General features: G+C 40.5%; 1 protein-coding gene across 7 annotated transcripts in view; it reads left to right on the top strand.

Annotated features, from left to right (window-relative positions):
* Window positions 1-20,213, top strand: part of FAT1 (FAT atypical cadherin 1) — a 363,497-nt gene that overhangs the window by 170,051 nt on the left and 173,233 nt on the right. For all 7 annotated transcript variants that reach the window (XM_033943896.1, XM_033943897.1, XM_033943893.1 and 4 more), the window contains exons 5-7: window positions 508-837; window positions 2,885-3,095; window positions 5,418-5,557. In XM_033943896.1, coding sequence (XP_033799787.1) covers window positions 508-837; window positions 2,885-3,095; window positions 5,418-5,557 — 681 coding nt within the window. The remainder of the gene's footprint in view (window positions 1-507; window positions 838-2,884; window positions 3,096-5,417; window positions 5,558-20,213) is intronic.

The following is a 20,213-nucleotide window of genomic DNA, read 5'->3' as shown; positions in this document are numbered from 1 at the left end:
AAGAATAAATTATTATTCTAAAATGCCATTCTGTGTGTGCACTTTTCAAATTGTTTATTTTCTTCTGCATGGTGGTGTTGACCTCTTTGGAGCTATTTCTAATCACCAGTGCTCTAAAAATATATTGCTTGTAAATTTATTTATTAATGTTTAGTATTTATATACCACTTAAAGCCTAAGTGGTATATATGTTCAAGCCTAAGTGGTTTATGTTCAGGTACTCAAGCATTTTCCCCTATCTGTCCTGGTGGGCTCACACCCTATCTAATGTACCTGGGGCAATGAAGTGACTTGCCCAGGGTCACAAGGAGAGCAGCATGGGATTTGAACCCACAACCTCAGTATGCCGAAGCTGTAGTTCCAACCATTGCGCCACCACTCTCCATATCTCTATCAGGGTTAGTTGAAACTGTGAACCATCAAATGCCAATTCCACAAAACTAATATAGGCAATCCTATGTAAGTGTGACACTCAGTTTCTTTCTTTCTTTCTTTCTTTTTTAATAGGTGACAGTTACAGACAATGGTAATCCTACAAAATCAACTGTGGCCCGAGTAGTTGTGAAAGTCTTGGATGAAAATGATAATAAACCACAGTTCCTGGAAAAATTCTATACAATCAGACTTCCTGAGCGTGATAAACCAGACAGAGAGAGAACTGCCAAGAGGGATCCGATCTATAGAGTTATTGCTATTGATAAAGATGAAGGACCTAATGCGGAGATATCTTACAGCATTGAGGAGGGTGATGAGCATGGGAAGTTTTTTATTGAGCCTAAAACTGGAGTGGTTTCTTCAAAGAAATTTTCTGGAGCAGGAGAATATGATATTCTTACAGTGAGTCAAATTTTTTTTGCTTCATAGGTACATTTTGTTAATCTCCATTTATGTCTTACTCCTTGTTCATGAAAGGTTATTATTCCAGTCTTTACAGTGACTCAGCTCAGTTCTTGATGTATGTAGGATGTGGCATTCACCACCCTGCTCAAATCTTGCTCCTACACATCCTCACACATTGCTGTCATTAGGGCTTAATGTGCAAAGGCCTTTGTTAATACTTTTTTTTACAGGAAGGGTGGTAGATGCGTGGAACAGTCTCCCGGAAGAGGTGGTGGAGACAGAGACTGTGTGGGATCTCTCAGAGAGAGAAAGATAATGGTTACTGCAGGTGGGCAGACTAGATGGGCTATTTGGCCTTTATCTGCTATTATGTTTCTATGTAATAAAGTTTTGCTTTCCTTTCTTTCTAAAGTAAGATAGCACAATTTCATATTCAGTAGTTCATGTTTCAAAGTTTCATTGTATCATTCAGAATTTAAACCAGCCTAGAGAAAACTATACTGGTTTTCTAAAACTTTATTTCTACATCCTCTCAAATTGTCTGCACCTTTAATTTAGCTATCTATTATAGTAAGTATGCACATGCCTTGGGCCCATTCAACTTGTTTGTGGAGCCGCCATTGCCCTTGCCAATGATTTTACCTCCTGCGTTGAGTTCCCACGGTCACTGTATCTCCCGCACTTTTCTTGCTTCAATGGATTAGCAGCAGCAGCAATTTCTATAGCTGCCTGCCACTAACCCGGAAACCTCTCCTCTGCCGTGCCCCACCCAAGCAAAAACAGGAAGTTCTGATAGAGTGCGGCAAAGGAAGAGTTTCTGAGTTAGCAGCAGGCAGCTGTAGGAATCACCGTTAACCCATAGAAACAAGAAAGAGCATAATATTTGTGATGGGGGTTGGGAGGAAAGGAAATATGTTGCAGGAGGTATGAAAGTAGTGAGAGAGGGAATAATGAGCATGAAGGTGGAGGGGATGGAGAGATGGTGCATGCTGATGCTTCACAATGCCGACATTGAGCAGCTGATCCTTATTTGAAAGAGCTCAGTTTAAACTACAATAGCCTTAAAAAGCAAAAATGTACGGTCTTCAAAATTACATCTTTTCAAGTGGAACTAGAAAATCTAGAAAGAGAAAAAGCGACTTTAGCCATGAATCACAAATGGACAAAACTTTGCAACTGTCGAAAGGAGGACCAACTCATTTTCAAAACATGGAACAGCCTTCTAGACTATTATTGTCAACTCAAAATAGTAGTCTTTACTGTGACTCAGCTCAGTCCTTGATGTACGTAGGATGTGAAGAAAGCCCCAGCTTGATGACTGAAATGTTTGGAATTTGACGATTTTTATGTCCACTTATTATTGTGAGCAGACGTTCTCCAACATGAATGATATCAAAAGCAAGCGAAGAAGTAACATAGGGGTCATTTTACTAAGACGCGCTAGCCAATTTAGTGCGCCGCTAAATGCTAACGCGTCCATTATAGTGTATGGATGCGTTAGCATTTAGCGCACACTAAATTGGCTAGCGCGCCTTAGTAAAAGAGGGGGTTAATGATGTAAGCTTGGAATCCTGTTTAAAATTGAAGACTTCCAACTACTCACCGAACATGGAACAACTCTGTGTGGAAATAGTGTCAAGATTCATTTAATTGTTTTTATTTTCTGTAAGTACTTCAAGTTTTGTTTTTGTGTTAAATGCATATTGCATTAAAAATTATATCTCAAACCCCCTTCCCTACCCATTGCGGCTCTTTGTAAATTTTGGGTCAAACGTGTAGGATAAAATGGCTCTTTCCTTTAAAAAGGTTGCTAACCCCTACCTTAGGCTATACTAGGAAAATCAAGATTCTGGCAATTGTTTAAGCTATGTTACAGTTGTTCATTTCTCCTCTTCCCATATCACCAGTATGGGGTGCATAGTTGTTCCTGTGTCTAAATGAATCTAGTTATCTTTAGCCTAACTATCCACCCTGAAATTTTGTGTGTGTTACTAGAAACAATTAACAACTTTGTGGTGATAATCCTGTGATTCAATCCTTGCAGATCAAAGCTGTGGATAATGGCCGTCCTCAAAAGTCCTCAACTACTCGATTGCACATAGAGTGGATTCCAAAACCCTTACCCACCTCACAACCTATTTCTTTTGAGGAGTCGTTTTTCTCCTTTACTGTGATGGAAAGTGATCCAGTTGCTCATATGATTGGTGTGATAGCTGTTGAACCTCTGGGTACACCACTGTGGTTTTATATTACAGGTGAGGTTATAGTAACAATTTGTCTGATTTTCAAGCAAAACAGTTTAAAAGGCTGTAATATTTAGTAAATAATATTCCAGTATGTTGCTCTGAGTATTTTTGTGTGATTCGTTTAAACTTAGTTGTGTTCAAGGTTGTGTTCAAGGAATTGTAAGCTTTAAAATGTAACCAAAATACTATCTAGTGTATGTCAATACTTGGGGCCTCTTCTACTAAACCACGCAGTGGTCTTAGCGCCAGGAGCCGCACTGAATGGCCCGCGCTGCTCTCGACACTCATTGAGTTCCTATGAGCGTCGGGAGCAGCACAGGCCATTCAGCGTGGTTCCCCACTCTAAAACGGCTCGCGAGGTTTAGTAGAAGAGGGGGTTGGTGCACTTCAGCCTAACCAAATCAAAAATTCATCTGAAATGTTTCACAAATTACGCATTAGCATATATGCTTATAGGAGGAGAAAGCACCTTCAGTGTTTTATCAGGCACTTGACAGATGTTAGTGGAATCCTTATTCCTGTCTCAGTGGTTGTGTTGATGGGCTTAATAGCAGGTTGTAGGGCAGCTTTTTGTATAACACTCAGGCAACCAATTATTGGCTCTTTCTGTGGGTTTACAGTTTGCATATTCATGCAAGATTCAATTATCTTGCATGTTACTCAAAATATAATAATTTATGGCACTGTCAAGTCTGCTCAAAACTATTCTCAATGGATTAAACACTCTAGTATATTTACTATTCTATTGGAAAACTATATAAGACCTTTAGGCCCAGATTCTACAAAGTGCATCTCGATTTTAGGCAGCTGTAGGTGTCCTACAGCTGTCTAATCAGCTAATCGGGACGCATGTTTAAAAAAAATGCTCCCAAGGCAGGTCGCCTATATTGCAGGTGCCTCAGGGAGCCTAGGGAGGCCCGCAAGACCACCTAAGCTCGCCCAAGGGTCTTAGGCGAACCTAGGCAACCCTACACGTCTCCCTAGTAGAGCAAGAGACGGGGATGGGCTGGAAAGGGACGGGCCCGCTTCATTTCGACGAGGCGAGCCTGCCGGCCGGATGGTAGCAAGACTTGACGCAGCGGTTAAAAACTTTTTTGAACTGCAAAACGCTGGCCATGTCGGGTGTCTAATGAAGCGGCTCATATACATTAGGAAGCAGGCTGGAAGTTGCCATTAGAATTGTTGAAACTGGCAGATGATTTTGGATGAAACTAATACAAATGATTTTGGATGATATATAAAGTCTTAAAGAAATATTTATTAGCAAGTGTTTCTCATATGGAATATTATAAGACCTGACTAGAAGAATGAATGCTAATAAAACTGATTAAGTATATAAATCTTCCTGAGAAGAAAAAATAAAAATGCATTAAGGAGACAGATACATTTTTAATGAAAATTAAGATAGAAAATATTTATTCTTTTAAAAAAAAACAACGATTAAAAAAAAAGAAGATAAAATAAATAAGGACAAAATAAATAAAATAAAAGTTTAACTTGGGTGGTTGGTGGACAAAAAAGCCTATGATTTCAATTAGGAGCAACCAGAATACTGGTATGTTATACCTTTTGGTAGAGACGCTCTAAGTCTGAGGCCACTTTTCTACCTGGATAAAAAGTTTAGTTAGATAGTAGTATAGATTAGTGCTGCCCGATTCACGATTTGAATTGATTCCTATAATGAATATGCATGAGATAACGTTGCATACCAAGGAAGCACTGCATGGTACTCTCTCTCTCATGCATATTCATTGCGAGTATCCTGAAAACCTGACAGGCTGGGTATGCCCTAAGGCAGCAATGCAAACTTTTAAATCCTTTTCATTTAAAAAGTCTCATATTGTAGCTCATGGGAAATAATTGTTATTGTTTTAAGACAGGAGTGGGCAGCCTCAGTCCTTGAGGGCTACAGCTGAGTTGTTTTTTTAAAGAATTTCCCCAAAGAATGCACGAGATCTGTTTGCATACAATGGTGGCAATGCATACAAATAAACCTCATACATTTAGGTTGTTACGTATTCCAGTTTTAAGAGCAGATAGATTTTTTGATAAGACAGTTTGATGATGCCATTAGTATTGCAAACATTACTTAATATTGAATTGAGTGGCACTGGTAAATATTGAGTGTATTTTAATATTTTGGTTAAGTTTTGTGTTTGGTAACCCATCTGAAAGCTTGGCGATTAGTTGCTCAAATAATCTGGTTTTATAAATTCTAGCGGACAGGTTCGTTTTCGATGTTAAGACTTTGTTGACTATTAAAGTATATGTACCTGAAACTGTGCATCATAGCAGCTTTTTATGAACTTCTATCTCAATTTTTGGAAGCAGGTGGCAACCATGACAGCCACTTTGATGTGGACAAGGGCACTGGAACCATCATCGTCGCTAGACCTCTTGATGCAGAACAGAAATCAAATTACAACCTGACAGTAGAGGCAACAGATGGAACCAGATCTATCAGCACACAGGTAATTGAATTGCTAATGAAGTGTTTGTAGAGGGAAGATTGTGTACCAGCATGTTTTTTTGGACAGAAGGAGCACAATCTAATTCAAATCCACAAAATGGATTGTGGTATTAATACACAGGAGCAATGTCCTGTGCTGTCAGACTGCCAAAGTAGTAAGGTTTGTAAGTAATTCAGAGCAGTCATTTGAACAAATTAAATGTAATACGCGACAAAGCACACCGCTGAAAACTGGATCTACTTGTCATGAAGAACGTTTCTTATTAGTCTGTGAAGATTTTCTGGCTCCAAAGTTGAAGAGAGACAACTTGGAATCATTTCAGAATGTATTTCTCCATTTATCAATTGTATTTCAAAGTCTACATTTTCAGGGATGCTGATCATTGTATAGTACTATTTATAACCCTTAGAAACCTATTAGAGCAGTGGTCTCAAACCCGCGGCCCGGGGACCACATGCGGCGCCAGGTACTATTTTGAGGCCCTCTGTATGTTTATCATAACCACAAAAGTAAAATGAAACAGTTTCTTGATCATATGTCTCTTTAGCTATAAATTATAAAATTATCATTAAGATTTAGCCAAAAGGAAAGATTTATAAACTATAAAGAGTTTTACCTCATGCAAAATTGTCATTTCTTTAATTAGACATCAACTATTTTTTTCTGAAGCCCTCCAAGTACCTACAAATTCAAAATGTGGCCCTGCAAAGGGTTTGAATTTCAGACCACTGTATTAGAGGAAATGAATTATGCCTTTTATCTGCTTTCGCTTTTGCTGGTTAGCCCTCTAACTCTGACCCAGTTTGGTCAACAATAGCAGCAGAAGTTGGCTCATGGAACACTGAGATCATAGAGCAAATGAGCTGGAAACAGTGTTAGCCTTGTGTGCTTCGAATGTGACGGTAGGCCATTTATTGTTTGTGAAATTGTTTTTTCTGGAAGAGGAATGTAGTCATCTGGCATAGTTATGCTCAAACTGTTTTGTTTCATCCCAAGAGAATGGAATTTGAAGGGGAGTAGTAGTGATGCAACAGAAAAGCCGGGGGTTGGGGGGGGCATGGGAAAAGGAAGAGGAGGAGGCATTATGGGCCGTTATGAAAAGGGAAGATGATGCTTCTGTCCATACTAGTGTGTCCTTGCAAGTCCCAGGTTAAAGCACTTGAAACTGGACACACATTTGGCGAAAGACATTGAAAAAGTGGAAATGAAGTCGGAGGTAGTATTGGTGGGAGATTTTCAGTACCAGATTTCAACTGAACTATCTCATCTGTGAAATAATTTAGAATAGATACTGGATTACCTCACAGGCAGAGAGGTAGCGTGCTGTCCTCAGACAGATGACAGTATTTCCATGAAAGAAAGAGCAATATAGGAGCTGATACTTAAAAAATGAGAAGGCATTTCTAATGTCCAGATTAGGCATGCAGCAGTGATCATCAAAGACCATATAGTTTGAGAAAGGCCTCCAAACTCTGACAGTCTTTCCAATAAACAGTAGGGGGTTGATATTCAAAGTAAGTTAATGATTAAGAGAGGCTCTTAACTGGTTAGCTTATGCTCTCTGGGCCCTGAGGGAATATTCAGTGCCACTGAATATCCCCTCTAACTGCTAAAGGCTATTGTGTGGGCAGTCTAAGAAGGGCATATTCTGCACTTCTTAGGTTTTGACAGAGATTTCGGCAGTGGGAACCCAAGCACAGTACCGGGTAGAGCTTTGGATTCTTGCTCAGAAATAGCTAAGAAGAAAAACTTTAAATTGAATCAGGTTGGGCAGATTGGATGGACCATTCGGGTCTTTATCTGCTGTCATCTACTATGTTACTATGTTAGTTAACCAGATAAATGCTGATACATAGTAACATAGTATTACAGAATTTATTTTCTTCCTAATGGCCAACTCTCCCTCCATCCCATTATGTTTAGCTAGGGAGTTCCACATGTGAGAACATGTTGGCTGCTTATCCTAGGATAAAGCACAGTTACTTACTTTAACAGGTGTTATCCAGGGACAGCAGGCAGATATTCTAATCTAATCTAATCTTTGGTTTATATACCGAGTGGAACTCGACGCGGTTCACATGTAATTAATACTAGAATACATAGCAGAAAACATAGGAGAAAGAAGAACTAATTAAAAACTAAAGTACATAAGAAAAGCATAAGAAAAATAACTATAATATTATCATTATCCCAGGACAAGCAGGCAGGTATTCTCACTAGTGGGTGATGTCATCCGACAGAGCCCCGATACGGACGTCTCACAAGCATGTCTTGCTTGAAGAAACTCAGAAGTTTCGAGATGCCCGCACTGCGCATGCGCCAGTGCCTTCCCGCCCGATGGTCCGGGCGTGTCTCCTCAGTTCTTTTCTTTCCGCGGAGCTGAGAAGTCTTTCTTCGTTCCTGCGCTGATTGAACTCCCGTTCTTTTGCCTTCCATAGCCGCGGTTTTGAGTTTCTTTTACTCTTTTTTCGTGTGTTTTCTTTCCTTTATTTCATTTTCAAAAAAAAAAAAAAAATTTCTTCCAGCGATTCGGCCGGGTCGGCCGCGTGGCTCAGGCCCCGCTCCTTCGATCTCGCGGCGGAGCTTTTTCGGCCTATGTCCCGGCCAATCACCGGTTTTAAAAAGTGTAGCAAGTGCCAGCGCGCGATTTCGCTGATGGACCCGCATCGACGCTGCCTGCAGTGTCTTGGTCTGGAACATTTCCCGAAATCGTGCCGGCCTTGTTCCACACTCACAGCGAGGGCGTTTAAGCGTCGCTGTTTTTTGTGGGAGTCGATGTTCAAGATGGAAGCTGTGCAAGAACCTTCAGCTTCGACCTCGGCTGGTGCTTCACCCTCCCAACTCAGCAGCAGGGAGCCGTTTCTTCTTCCAGTGTTTCCTTCACTGCTTACTCAGCATCAGCATCTCTACTTCATCCCAACCTGCAGTCTCTCCACCTGACAGCTTGGTTCCTCTCAACGTAACTCCTCACCAGTTTTCCCAGGCGGTGAGGGATGTCTTGGAGGCTTCTAGGAAGCCTGCTACTCGTCAATGCTACTCCCAAAAGTGTACCAGATTTTCTTCATGGTGTGTTTCCAATTCTAAGGAGTCTCAGCGAGCCTCCCTATCCTCTGTATTGGACTATCTTCTATACCTTTCTCAGTCTGGTCTCAAGTCTACATCTATACGAGTCCACCTGAATGCTATTGCGGCTTTCCATCAGCCTCTACAAGGGAAACCTCTCTCTGCTCATCCTGTGGTTTCCAGGTTTATGAAAAGACTTTTCCATGTCAATCCCCCTCTCAAACCTCCTCCAGTGGTTTGAGATTTCAATGTTGTCCTTTCTCAGCTTATGAAACCTCCTTTTGAGCCTCTCAGCAAGGCTCCGCTAAAGTTTCTCACTTGGAAAGTGGTTTTTCTAGTAGCCCTCACGTCTGCTCGCAGGGTCAGTGAGCTTCAGGCCTTAGTGGCGGATCCACCTTTCACAGTATTCCATCATGACAAGGTGGTCCTCCGCACTCATCCAAAATTCCTGCCTAAGGTGGTCTCTGAATTTCATCTCAACCAATCCATTGTACTTCCAGTGTTTTTTCCAAAGCCTCATTCTCATCCTGGGGAATCAGCTCTTCATACTCTGGACTGTAAGCGTGCTTTGGCTTTCTACTTGGATCGCACCAAGCCACACAGAACTGCTCCTCAACTTTTCGTCTCCTTTGATCCAAACAAGTTGGGATGGCCTGTATCGAAGCGCACCATCTCCAACTGGATGGCGGCTTGTATCTCTTTCTGCTATGCCCAGGCTGGATTACCCCTTCCTTGTAAGGTCACAGCCCATAAGGTCAGAGCAATGGCAGCCTCGGTGGCCTTCCTCAGATCGACACCGATTGAGGAGATCTGTAAGGCTGCCACTTGGTCCTCGGCTCATACATTCACCTCTCATTATTGTCTGGATACTTTCTCCAGAAGGGATGGACAGTTTGGCCAAACAGTGTTACAAAATTTATTCTCCTAAGTTGCCAACTCTCCCACCATCCCATTGAGATTAGCTTGGAGGTTACCCACTAGTGAGAATACCTGCCTGCTTGTCCTGGGATAAAGCAATGTTACTTACCGTAACAGTTGTTATCCAGGGACAGCAGGCAGCTATTCTCACGTCCCACCCACCTCCCCTGGGTTGGCTTCTCTGCTAGCTACCTGAACTGAGGAGACACACCCGGACCATCGGGCGGGAAGGCACTGGCGCATGCACGGTGCGGGCATCTCGAAACTTCTGAGTTTCTTCAAGCAAAACATGCTTGTGAGACGTCCGTATCGGGGCTCTGTCGGATGACATCACCCACTAGTGAGAATAGCTGCCTGCTGTCCCTGGATAACAACTGTTACGGTAAGTAACATTGCTTTTTGTTGAGACTGTTCATTCCAGATCTCTACAAACTTGAAAACAAAAGATCGACTGAGCATCCCAGTAGATTTAATTCCCTTAAAGGAAGGTAAGGCTAACATATCTTTGTGTGTTTCTCAAATGGCAAAGTCTAAGGGTATTCCAACATAAGGGGACAAAAGAATCAAATATTCCAAAGAGAAGCTTGAAGATAATGCATGTGTATTTAAACTAGATCCTAAAGCGAACTGGGAGCCAGTAAAGCTTTATCAACCAAGGGGAAACATGATCAATGTTATGCCGATTTTTTTTTTTTTTTAAGGGGCTCCAGGGGAAATTACAGACCGGTAAGCCTCACTTCAGTGCCGGGCAAAATGGTAGAAACAATTATATAAATAAAATTGTGGAACACGTAGACAAACATGATTTAATGAGACGGAGTCAACGTGGGTGCAGCTGAGAGAGATCTAGACGTGAATAAAAATTCTGCATGAGCAGATGACCTACTTAACATAAGTGACAAAATTTCTGTTACACTGCCCTCTGATAATATATGATTATCTACCATATAAATTTTATAGCAAAAAAATGAACAGAACATGTATATTCTATGGCTAAAAATTACAAAGTAAATAAATAATTGTAAAATAAACATTACATATGGTGAACCCATAAAGAAATGTAAAAGTAATAATAGTAAAAAAATGTATATTCATAAGTCCCCCTCCTTCTCCCTTTTCCTTCCAGCATTGCCCCTCTCCCCCTTTTCTATCCAAAGTCCCCTTTTCTCTCACCATCATATTCTTTCCACCAAAAAACACGTCAACTCTGAAATAAATCCTCATTCAAAATAATAATTTGAAAAAAATATATTAAAAAAAAATGTGATGTGCTCAAACTCAACCAAAATGCCACAGGATAATCAAGGGTTACCACAGGACCATCATAGCCACATCAATGTCCCAACCACCTTATCACACTTTTACAATCTTTTTATCACAATCTCTTATATACTGTATATCCGAACTTATCTTTATAGTATGACTGGCAGTTCATCCACTTCACGGCTTCCCTTGCCACCTGGACATTAACGCGTAACACACAAACTCAAGGATTCCCCCCATTTATTCCTCAGATATCTCTACTCTAGATCCTGGTGCTAAACAATTTAAAATTACCACTGAGATTCTTAATCAAATTTTTATTGTAAAAAAAATGTTTTACTTTAAGTGCTTCAATTTTTCCTTGTTTAACAAAACATAAAAATAATATCAATTTGACTGTAATTTTACATGAAGTCTGCCCCACATAAATTTTATCACAAGGGCATCTTATGCAGTATATTATAAATTCTGTTACACAAGTTGTCTTATGTGTTAACTTGTAATTTTACTTGGATTTAACAAAAACTTGAGTGTTTTCCGTATTCTCATACATTTGACAAGAGCCACTGAAGATTATAGTGGCTTATATATACACACTGTTTGGGAGTGTTGTACCACTGGCCCTTTTGGTTATGATGTGTAAATTGGTTTGTATACATTTAGACACACCAATATGAATTTATGCTAGTATTCAAATCCGGGTTCCCAGATGCTTTTGTACAATAGGAGTACCTAAAAGGGGTTGCTTTGTTATACAGTTGCTCCCAAATTTGACTTCAAAAATTTTTCTCCACAGTCCCATATTCAGATACTTTTTCCAGGTCTCCATATTCCTGTATTTCTCTGGTCATACCTTCATTTTATATAATGCTGTATTAAGACACAAAATTATTTTAGCTTTTAATTTTTCCCCAAACAGAGAGTTGATGGCTTCCTCAAAATATGCATAGTTCCTCCTTTGAAAAGATTGCAGCTCACTTTTTATGGCACTTTTCCCTAGGAATTAACGTTTCAGAACAATTCTGGTCACACTTATTTAACCTTGCATTTCATGATGTGAATAAGTTTTTGAGCTTTTACTTTTTGGATTGCTTATACCTTGTTTTTATTGCATGATTTAGGAGCTCTGAATGAAGTAAGTAACCCCCCCCTTTTTTTTTTTTGTACTAAGCAAAGGTAGAGGTTTCTACCGCAGCCCAGAATGCTAAATGCTCCAATGCTCATAGCCAAGGTAGAAATCTGTTCCACGGCTTAGTAAAAGAGGACCTAAGTAAATAAACTGAAAATCAGAGACCTGTTCTGATTTTAGTGGTAGAAAAAAAATGAGGCCTCTTCTATAGGAAAGTATAATAAAGAGAGGGTAACATTTGAAGTACTATGAAGAATGATAGTATGAACAAACCTTAGGGTAAGGAGCCTTCACCACACCATAGCCAAACCATAGTTTAAAAGTGAAAAAAAGCTCTTTAATTGTGTGAGTTCAAAAGGAAAAGAATTTTGAAACCTATTTTCTCACATTAGTACATATAAAGTAGCTTGGAGTTCAATAGCGGACAAAATAGAGAGTCTGGTTCCTACCAGCCCATAGAAGAATAACAGTGTGCACATGGTTTACAAAGTTAAAAGCTTTTCCTGCTTGATACTAGCAGTGATGGATGAATCTATTGCAGTAACAAGTAAGATCCCTGAGCAACTGGGCATGTGATGGGAAGATGTTGCAGGTGACAAGACACAAATTATTTCATTTAACAGTAGTTCATTTAAATCCAAAAGCAGCATTTGCAGTTTATTTTTACTCATTGAATTAATTTGCAGTTGTCTAAGATGTGCTAAGTTTTTACATATTAGAAACATAGAAACATAGAAATTGACGGCAGAAAAGGGCTATAGCCCATCGAGTCTGCCCATACCAATGACCCACTCCCTGACTCCTACTCCCCTATTGATCCCATGTGAATATCCCATTTTCTCTTAAAATCTGACACGCTGTTGGCCTCAATCACCTGCTGAGGCAGCTCGTTCCAATGATCGACCACCCTTTCGGTGAAGAAGTACTTTCTAGCATCACCCTGAAATTTCCCTCCCCTGATTTTCAGCGAATGTCCTCTGGTTATCGAGGGCCCTGTAAGACTGAAGATATCATCTTTCATCTCTATACGCCCCGTGATATACTTAAAGGTCTCAATCATGTCCCCCCTCTCTCTTCGCTCCTCCAGCGAGTACATCCGCAGTTTTTTTAGTCTTTCTTCATATGTGAGATCCCTGAGCCCCAAGACCATCCTGGTAGCCATTCGCTGAACCGATTCAATCCTTAACACATCCTTCCGGTAGTGTGGTCTCCAGAATTGAACACAATACTCGAGATGAGGTCTCACCATGGATCTGTACAGTGGCATTATGACTTCAGGTTTTCTGCTGACAAAACCCCTACGGATGCAGCCCATCATTTGTCTTGCTTTGGACGAAGCCTTCTCCACCTGATTTGCAGCCTTCATATCATTGCTAATGATCACTCCTAAATCACGTTCTATCGTGGTACTGGACAAGGTTTCACCATTTAGTGTGTAAGTTCTGTGTGGGTTTTTATTGCCTAGGTGCATTACTTTACATTTTTTGGCATTGAAGCTTAGTTGCCAAGTTGATGACCACTGTTCCAACTGTCGTAGGTCCTGCGTCATAAAGTCAGGTACACTGCTTTTGCCTACTATGTTGCATAGTTTGGCGTCGTCGGCAAACAGTGATACTTTTCCTCTAAGTCCTTGGGTCAAATCTCCTATGAATAAATTGAATAGTATCGGCCCTAAGACGGAGCCCTGAGGTACTCCACTCGTCACAGCTGACGTTTTGGAGGGGGTACCATTTACCATCACCCTTTGAATCCTTCCATCTAGCCAATCCTATCATTTTATAGATGCTCTTCCATCTAGTTGGTCCAGCCTTTTTAAGGCTAGCTTCAAGCTTTTAGAGAATGACATGAGGACAAAGGGCTAGATTCACTAAAGGAGCGGATCCAGTCCATATCTGATCCATGCCCGGGGGGCTGATTCACGAATCTCCCTCATGCAAATGAGGGCGATCGGAATCACGCCCCCAACTGACTGCCCACCTGGATCACTGTACAGTGATCCCGATGCATGCGCAGACCATCTGCAGATGGTCTGCGCATGCGCTAGCCCTCCATGCCTGGCAGAGCAGGAAACATACTTGTTTTTTTCTTTGCAAGCTCATGGTTTTAACCTGCTTTAAACCCATAGGCTTGCACTCTGGGAAAGGGCAGGAGAGATTCGGGGTGAGAGCAGGAGATCAGGGCAGAGAGCAGGGCGGCAGAAGGCAGGGCAGTCGGAAAGGACCTAAGCGACTGGTCCTCAGCAGTCACTTAGTTTTGATTGGTCAGCCCAGTCGGTGTCCTTCATTTTTTAGTGAATCACTGCCTGCCTGCCTTTGAATGCCGTTCTTCCCTCATTTGCATGCGCGGATCAGTGGATGATCAGGACAAAGGTTAGTGAATCGGGTCGGAGGGAAATCTTGTCACAAAGGGGTCGCTAAGTGGTCGGAAGTTAATCGGTGGGCTTAGTGAATCTAGCCCAAAGTTTGTTCCCATCCCTGTGGGCTCTATTCTCGTCCCCACTCTGTGGTTAACCACAGGTACCCATTAGAGAATGACACGGGGAAAAAATCTGTCCCCGTCACTGCACCGTCCCTGGCCCACCATTCTCTGCACCGCCCCGTCACCGCTGTTCCCTTCACCGCCCCGTCACCGTCATCCCTTTCACCGCCCCTTCACTGTCATCCCATTCACCGCCCCGTCACCGTCCCCGCAGCATCCATAGAAGCCTTAGTACTGCAATATTTAGCTTATTCCTTTCTTATAAATCAAAGTTCTGGCTTCTGAACTAGAGAAAGATGTTCAGCTGGCAGGGCTTTGTTTATAAATTTTTATCAACACAACTAATATACTACTTTATCCTAAAGCAAAAAATAAATAAATAAATAGAATTTTTTTTTCTACCTTTGTTGTCTGGTTTCTGCTTTCCACATCTTCTCATTCAATTCCTTCCATCCACTGTGTGTCTTCTCTCTGCGTCTTCCATTTGCTGTTACTGTGCCTCTCCCTTCACCCCCTCCCACAATTGGTCTAGCACCCATCTTCCCTCTGCTCCCTCATAGTCTGGCATCTGTCTTCTTCCCTTCCAGCGTCTTCTCCCCACTCTGCCTTCCACATTTCCCTTCAGGGTCTGTTCCTCTCTACCCTCTTTCAATGTCTGTTCTATTCCTTTCCACTACCACCCTTTCCTCCCTCCTTTACCATCTGTTCCTTTCTACCACCCTTCTTTCATATCTTCTATCAGCCCCCCCCCCCCATCACTAGCAGTCTCTCTTCTCCCTTACCATGAGCAAATAGAACTTCTGAAAATTGTATTGCTGAGGCATTATTTCTAATGCTTCAGCATTAGACATCAATTTTATAATTCTTACTGTCTGCTCTGATTTCATTCACAATTTGGTTTGTGTTGTGGCTAAGGATTCCATGAGGCATTTAACCTTTTCCTGTCTTTGAACTGTGATTTCAAGTTGATTCCTTCAATAATGGAGTCTCACGGCAGTAGCAGTTTTCTCTTTTGGGCTCTTTTGATATTGTTTAAGGGATTTCTTGTACATTTGGTGCTTGTCTTCTTTGATGAGGTCACTTCAGAATCTATTTCCAAGGAAGAGAAACTTTTTCCCTTTCACTCCCTCCTTCCTTGTGTGAGCCGGGAACACGCGGTCCCTGCAGTCCACACTCGCACACCGGCTCGATCGTTTAACCAGCTTCCTCTCTCCACCTCACCTTAGTTTGCCGGCTTTTTTTTCAGCGACTGGCACGCTTTCAAAGAGCCGCGCACGCGCTGCTGCTCAAAGTTCAATCTTCTGCTCTGCTGCAACTTCCTGTTTCCGGTTGGGTCAGAGCAGAAGATTGAATACTGAGCAGCCGCGCATGTGCGGCTCTTTGAAAGCGTGCCGGTCGCCGAGAAAGAAAGCCGGCAAACTAAGGTGAGGTGGAGAGAGGAAGCTGGTTGAACGATCGAGCCGGCGTGCGAATGGGGGCTGCGGGGACCGCGCGATCCTTGATGCCTCACTGCGGTGACAAGACCATTCACCGCTCCACGGGGCGGTGAATGGCCTTGTCCCCGTCCCCGCAGAGGCTGCTATTTTTCATTCCTCGTTTTGGCGGGTTACCCGCGGCTAAACTGCCACCGTGTCATTCTCTAGTACCCATCTCCATTCTACACTTAACTGCAGGTACTAGTCCCCATGCCATTCTGTGGAGAGAAGCTTACTAAATGTTGCATTGTATGCATGTGAGAAAAGGTTTTGTTTTCTGATAAGATCAAAGTGGAACTTTTTGAGCTCAGTGCTATATAACGTGTGTAACACAGAAGAAATGCAGCACGTCGTTCAGATAATACCATTTCTATAGTAAAGGACAATGGTGGCAACGTTGTGTGGGTGCTCTGCAGCAATGGAGACATTGGGAATCTTGTGAAGGTCAAAGGAAAGATGAATGGGGCAAAGTATAGACTGATCCTGGAGCAAAACTTGTTCCTGTATTCCATAGACTTGAAATTGAGAAGATTCAGTAGGGCAGTGATCCTAAGCACAAAACTAAAACGGTGAAGTGGCTGAGTTAAAAATAATAATAATTATTATTATTATAATAAATGTCCTTAAATGACCTAGTTGAAGCCCAGACCTGAATCCAATAGAAAATTTCTGTAACAGGAATTGAAGACTGCAGTGCATGGATGATGCTTAGTCAATTAGAAAGAGCTTGCGCTATTATATATGGGTGAAAAAATAGCAAAGTTAGCAGACAGCCTAATGATTAATGGCTGCTATTGTTGCAGGAGAAGCTTCCACCATATAGAGTCAAAGGCCGTGAAGATTTGCACAACCAATGCTTTTTAGTTTCTTCTTAATTACTTTTTGAATATTTCTATAATTGCTGTTTTACATTGAAATTGTAGAGTATGTTTTATAGGTTAGTGAAACAAACTCCTTAAAGATTTGAAAGCCTCTGTATTACCAGTAATCTGTAATATATTAAAATTAACTATTGTACCTGAGGAATGGAGGGTGATCAGTGTTAGGCCAGCTTTCAAAATAAAGCTTCAGGGGTGATTTGGGAAAATACAGACTATTTCTTGATAAAATGGTAGAAGCTAATCTGAAAAACCAAATTCCTGGCTTAATAAACCGACATAATAATAATTAAAAAAAACAGACAGGACTAAATGACCAGTTTTTCCAGTATAGAATATTGATATACCTAGGGATTGGTATGGAACCAGGCCTATGTGGGATCACTGCGAGAGTCATACCAATGAATAGGGTCGCTAGGATATAGACTTAATAGAGCAGGTCAGTAGAGTTAAGGGGGCCAGTAGACTTAAAAGGGGGTCAATGGTATGGGCAGACTTGATGGGCTGTAGTCCTTATCTGCTGTCATCTTATTATGTTTCTATCTTAACATATTAAATGATCCAGAAAAGTGAGCACTGAGTGAGGTGATTACATTTGAAGATGACACACAATTATTCAAAATTGTTAAACCATCAGATTGTGAGACGTTGCAAGAGGACCTGGCAAGACTTCAGCACTGGGCAATCTAAATGTCAGAGGAAATTTTATTGTTGAAGAGTGTGGCACAGTAGTTAAAGCTATAACCTCAACACTCTGAGGTTCTGGGTTCAAACCCATGCTGCTCCTTGTGACCCTGGGCAAAGTCACTTAATCCCCCCCCCCAGATACATTGGATAGATTGTGAGCCCACCGAGATAGACAGGGAAAAATGTTTTAGTACCTGAATAAATTCATGTAAACTCTTCTGAGCTCCCCTGGGAGAACAGTATAGAAAACTGAATAAATGTGGAAAAATGCAAAGTGATGTATAAAGGAAAAATTAACTGACTTGTAGGTATGTGTTGCTGGGCTCCATATTAAAAACAGTCACTTCTTAAAAAAGGGATTTTGGAGTTATTGTGACACTGTTAAAATGCTCAATGCTCATCTCAGTAGGTGGTAGAGGCATTAAGGAAGGAATGGAGAATATAAAGCTTTTATTTTTTTGAAAGTTTGAAAAATCTGTCCCTCTCTACTCTTTCTATGCCTTTCATGATCTTGTATGTGTCTTATCATATCCCCTCTAAGTCTCCTCTTCTCCAGGGAAAAGAGACCCAGTTTCTCCAATCTCTCAGCGTATGAAAGGTAACCAATAATGTTGCTCTCTTAGCTATATAATCTTTATACGATTTCAAAAACTGGGATAAATTTAGACTATCAGGAGACACCACTTGATCTAAACCTCCTTCTTCAACAATAACTTTATTACCAGTAGGAATATAATAAAGATTATCCAGTATAAATCCTTTAACCTGTGTATAATGAAGAATATCTTTCATATACATTTTTAACAATTCTAAAGGTGAAAGAAAATGAGATATAAGAAAATTTAGAAACCTAAATTTTTTTGATCTGGCATTTTCCATTTTTTTCCATTTGCAAATGCAAAACAGTATTATCTTTCATACTAGAAGTTAAACTTGATTGCATTACCAAAGCAGATGCGTCTAATTTATCCACTCTCTTTTCTACTAAAGCTAATTCAGCTTCATGATCAGTTACTTTGTTAGTAATCTGTTGAAAATTGACATAGCTTAACAACTGTACCCTGTAGGGAGTTCTCTGTTCTATTCACCACTGTCCAAACATCCTGAAGTGTTATAATTTTGTCAGTAGTAACAGAACTAACTGTAGACATTAATGGCATTGATACTAGAGATAGTGGTGTAGGTCGTTTCCCTGCATTTAATGTCTTTGAGTCCAATTCGTTTGTATGAGGAGAATTTAATTCCATTCCTTCTCTTGGAAAGGAATCATCTTGCACCGGGGAATTTAAAGCTGGTTGAGGTGGAGGTATAGGTTCGCCAGAAGAGAGAGAGGCTGATTGAGAATATGAGTTAGTCTTACCTACTAGAAGTAATAAAGATCCGGGCTGAAGATGGCGATCCATAGGGCCTGAAACAACGGTTATTGAGGAAATCTTGGCCTTCCTCTTCCCCATAATCATCTCCTTCCTGCTTCTCGCTCCTCGTGGCACCGAAGGGGTGCAAAAGGGGCATGTCCTGCCCCTTAGGCCACTCCCCTTCAGACATGCGGCTTCGGGCACGCATCCTGATCAGGATAATTGCACACACGCGTACTTATAACTATAACTATTATAACTCCACTATATTCTCTTATCACTTGATTCCCTAATATGTAATTTTCATAATTGAATCCTCTACCACACCATGTACATGAATCACTGTTATGTAATTTATCTAGATAATCTTTATTACGCAATTCTTTTGGTAATGTCCAAATCTCCTATAATTTGTATTCCGCCTGAACAATATATAATGTATTCAAAATTAATTTTCCTATGAACTGTTTTCCTACCTTCTTCTACTCTATGTTTATAACCTAACTAATTTATTTTTCTCAAGTACTTTAGCAAGAATGTGAGCCTTTGGGACAGTCAGAGAACTCTAAGTACTCTCTCTTCATCTTAATTAATCTTACTTATTGCATTTCTTCTGTTTCTACTGTAAACCGCTTAGAACTTCACGGTACAGCGGTATATAAGAAATAAAATTATTATTATTATTATTATTATTATTATTCTAGGGTTGTAAAATGAAATGACAAAAAAAATAATGATGCAAAATATTTTAATAAAATCCAAAATCTTATTTTTTATTAGATATCAATATTAGATCATAAGAGTACTCAATTAATTGATTAGCAAATCAATTGAGTATCATTTGCATCAGAGAATTATTACAGAAGCCAAAAGCTGGCCTTGCTCATAAAAAATTCCAACGTTTTACCAGTTACACGTCCATATATATCCTAAATGACGACATTCCTTCGTTACAATCCATCTGCAGTCTAATTGGTTCACATTATTTATTCCCATATAAGGCTAGCTTCATATAGGCGTGTCACAAATTACATTCTTATATCTAAAAGTTACATTCTCACATTAAGCTTACATATTTTATAAAAAGAAGAAATACATAGACAAATATTATAATATACTTACAAAACTCCTCAGATTCTACATCCCTTCCTGTAAATATCAGTGTGTCTTTTCTATTCTGAGATCTTTGTCTCACTAAGACTGCACAAAGAAAAGATGGAAAGAGCAGGTACCCCTCCCATCAAAATTCTACGTAGAAAAAAAGTTGCTCAAGGTCAGAGGTCAAACACCATCTGTTGCCTTATCAGGATCTCTTCAGGATTTCAGATATATGAAAATCAAAATAACATATATTCCTAATCTAATCTATATTGGTTGTTAATTTATTACCTATAGCTACCTAAGAAAATT

The sequence above is a fragment of the Geotrypetes seraphini genome, chromosome 1 (genome assembly GCF_902459505.1).
Source record: "Geotrypetes seraphini chromosome 1, aGeoSer1.1, whole genome shotgun sequence".
Classification (NCBI taxonomy): Eukaryota; Metazoa; Chordata; class Amphibia; order Gymnophiona; family Dermophiidae; genus Geotrypetes; species Geotrypetes seraphini.
This window is presented reverse-complemented; position numbering and strand designations above follow the sequence as displayed.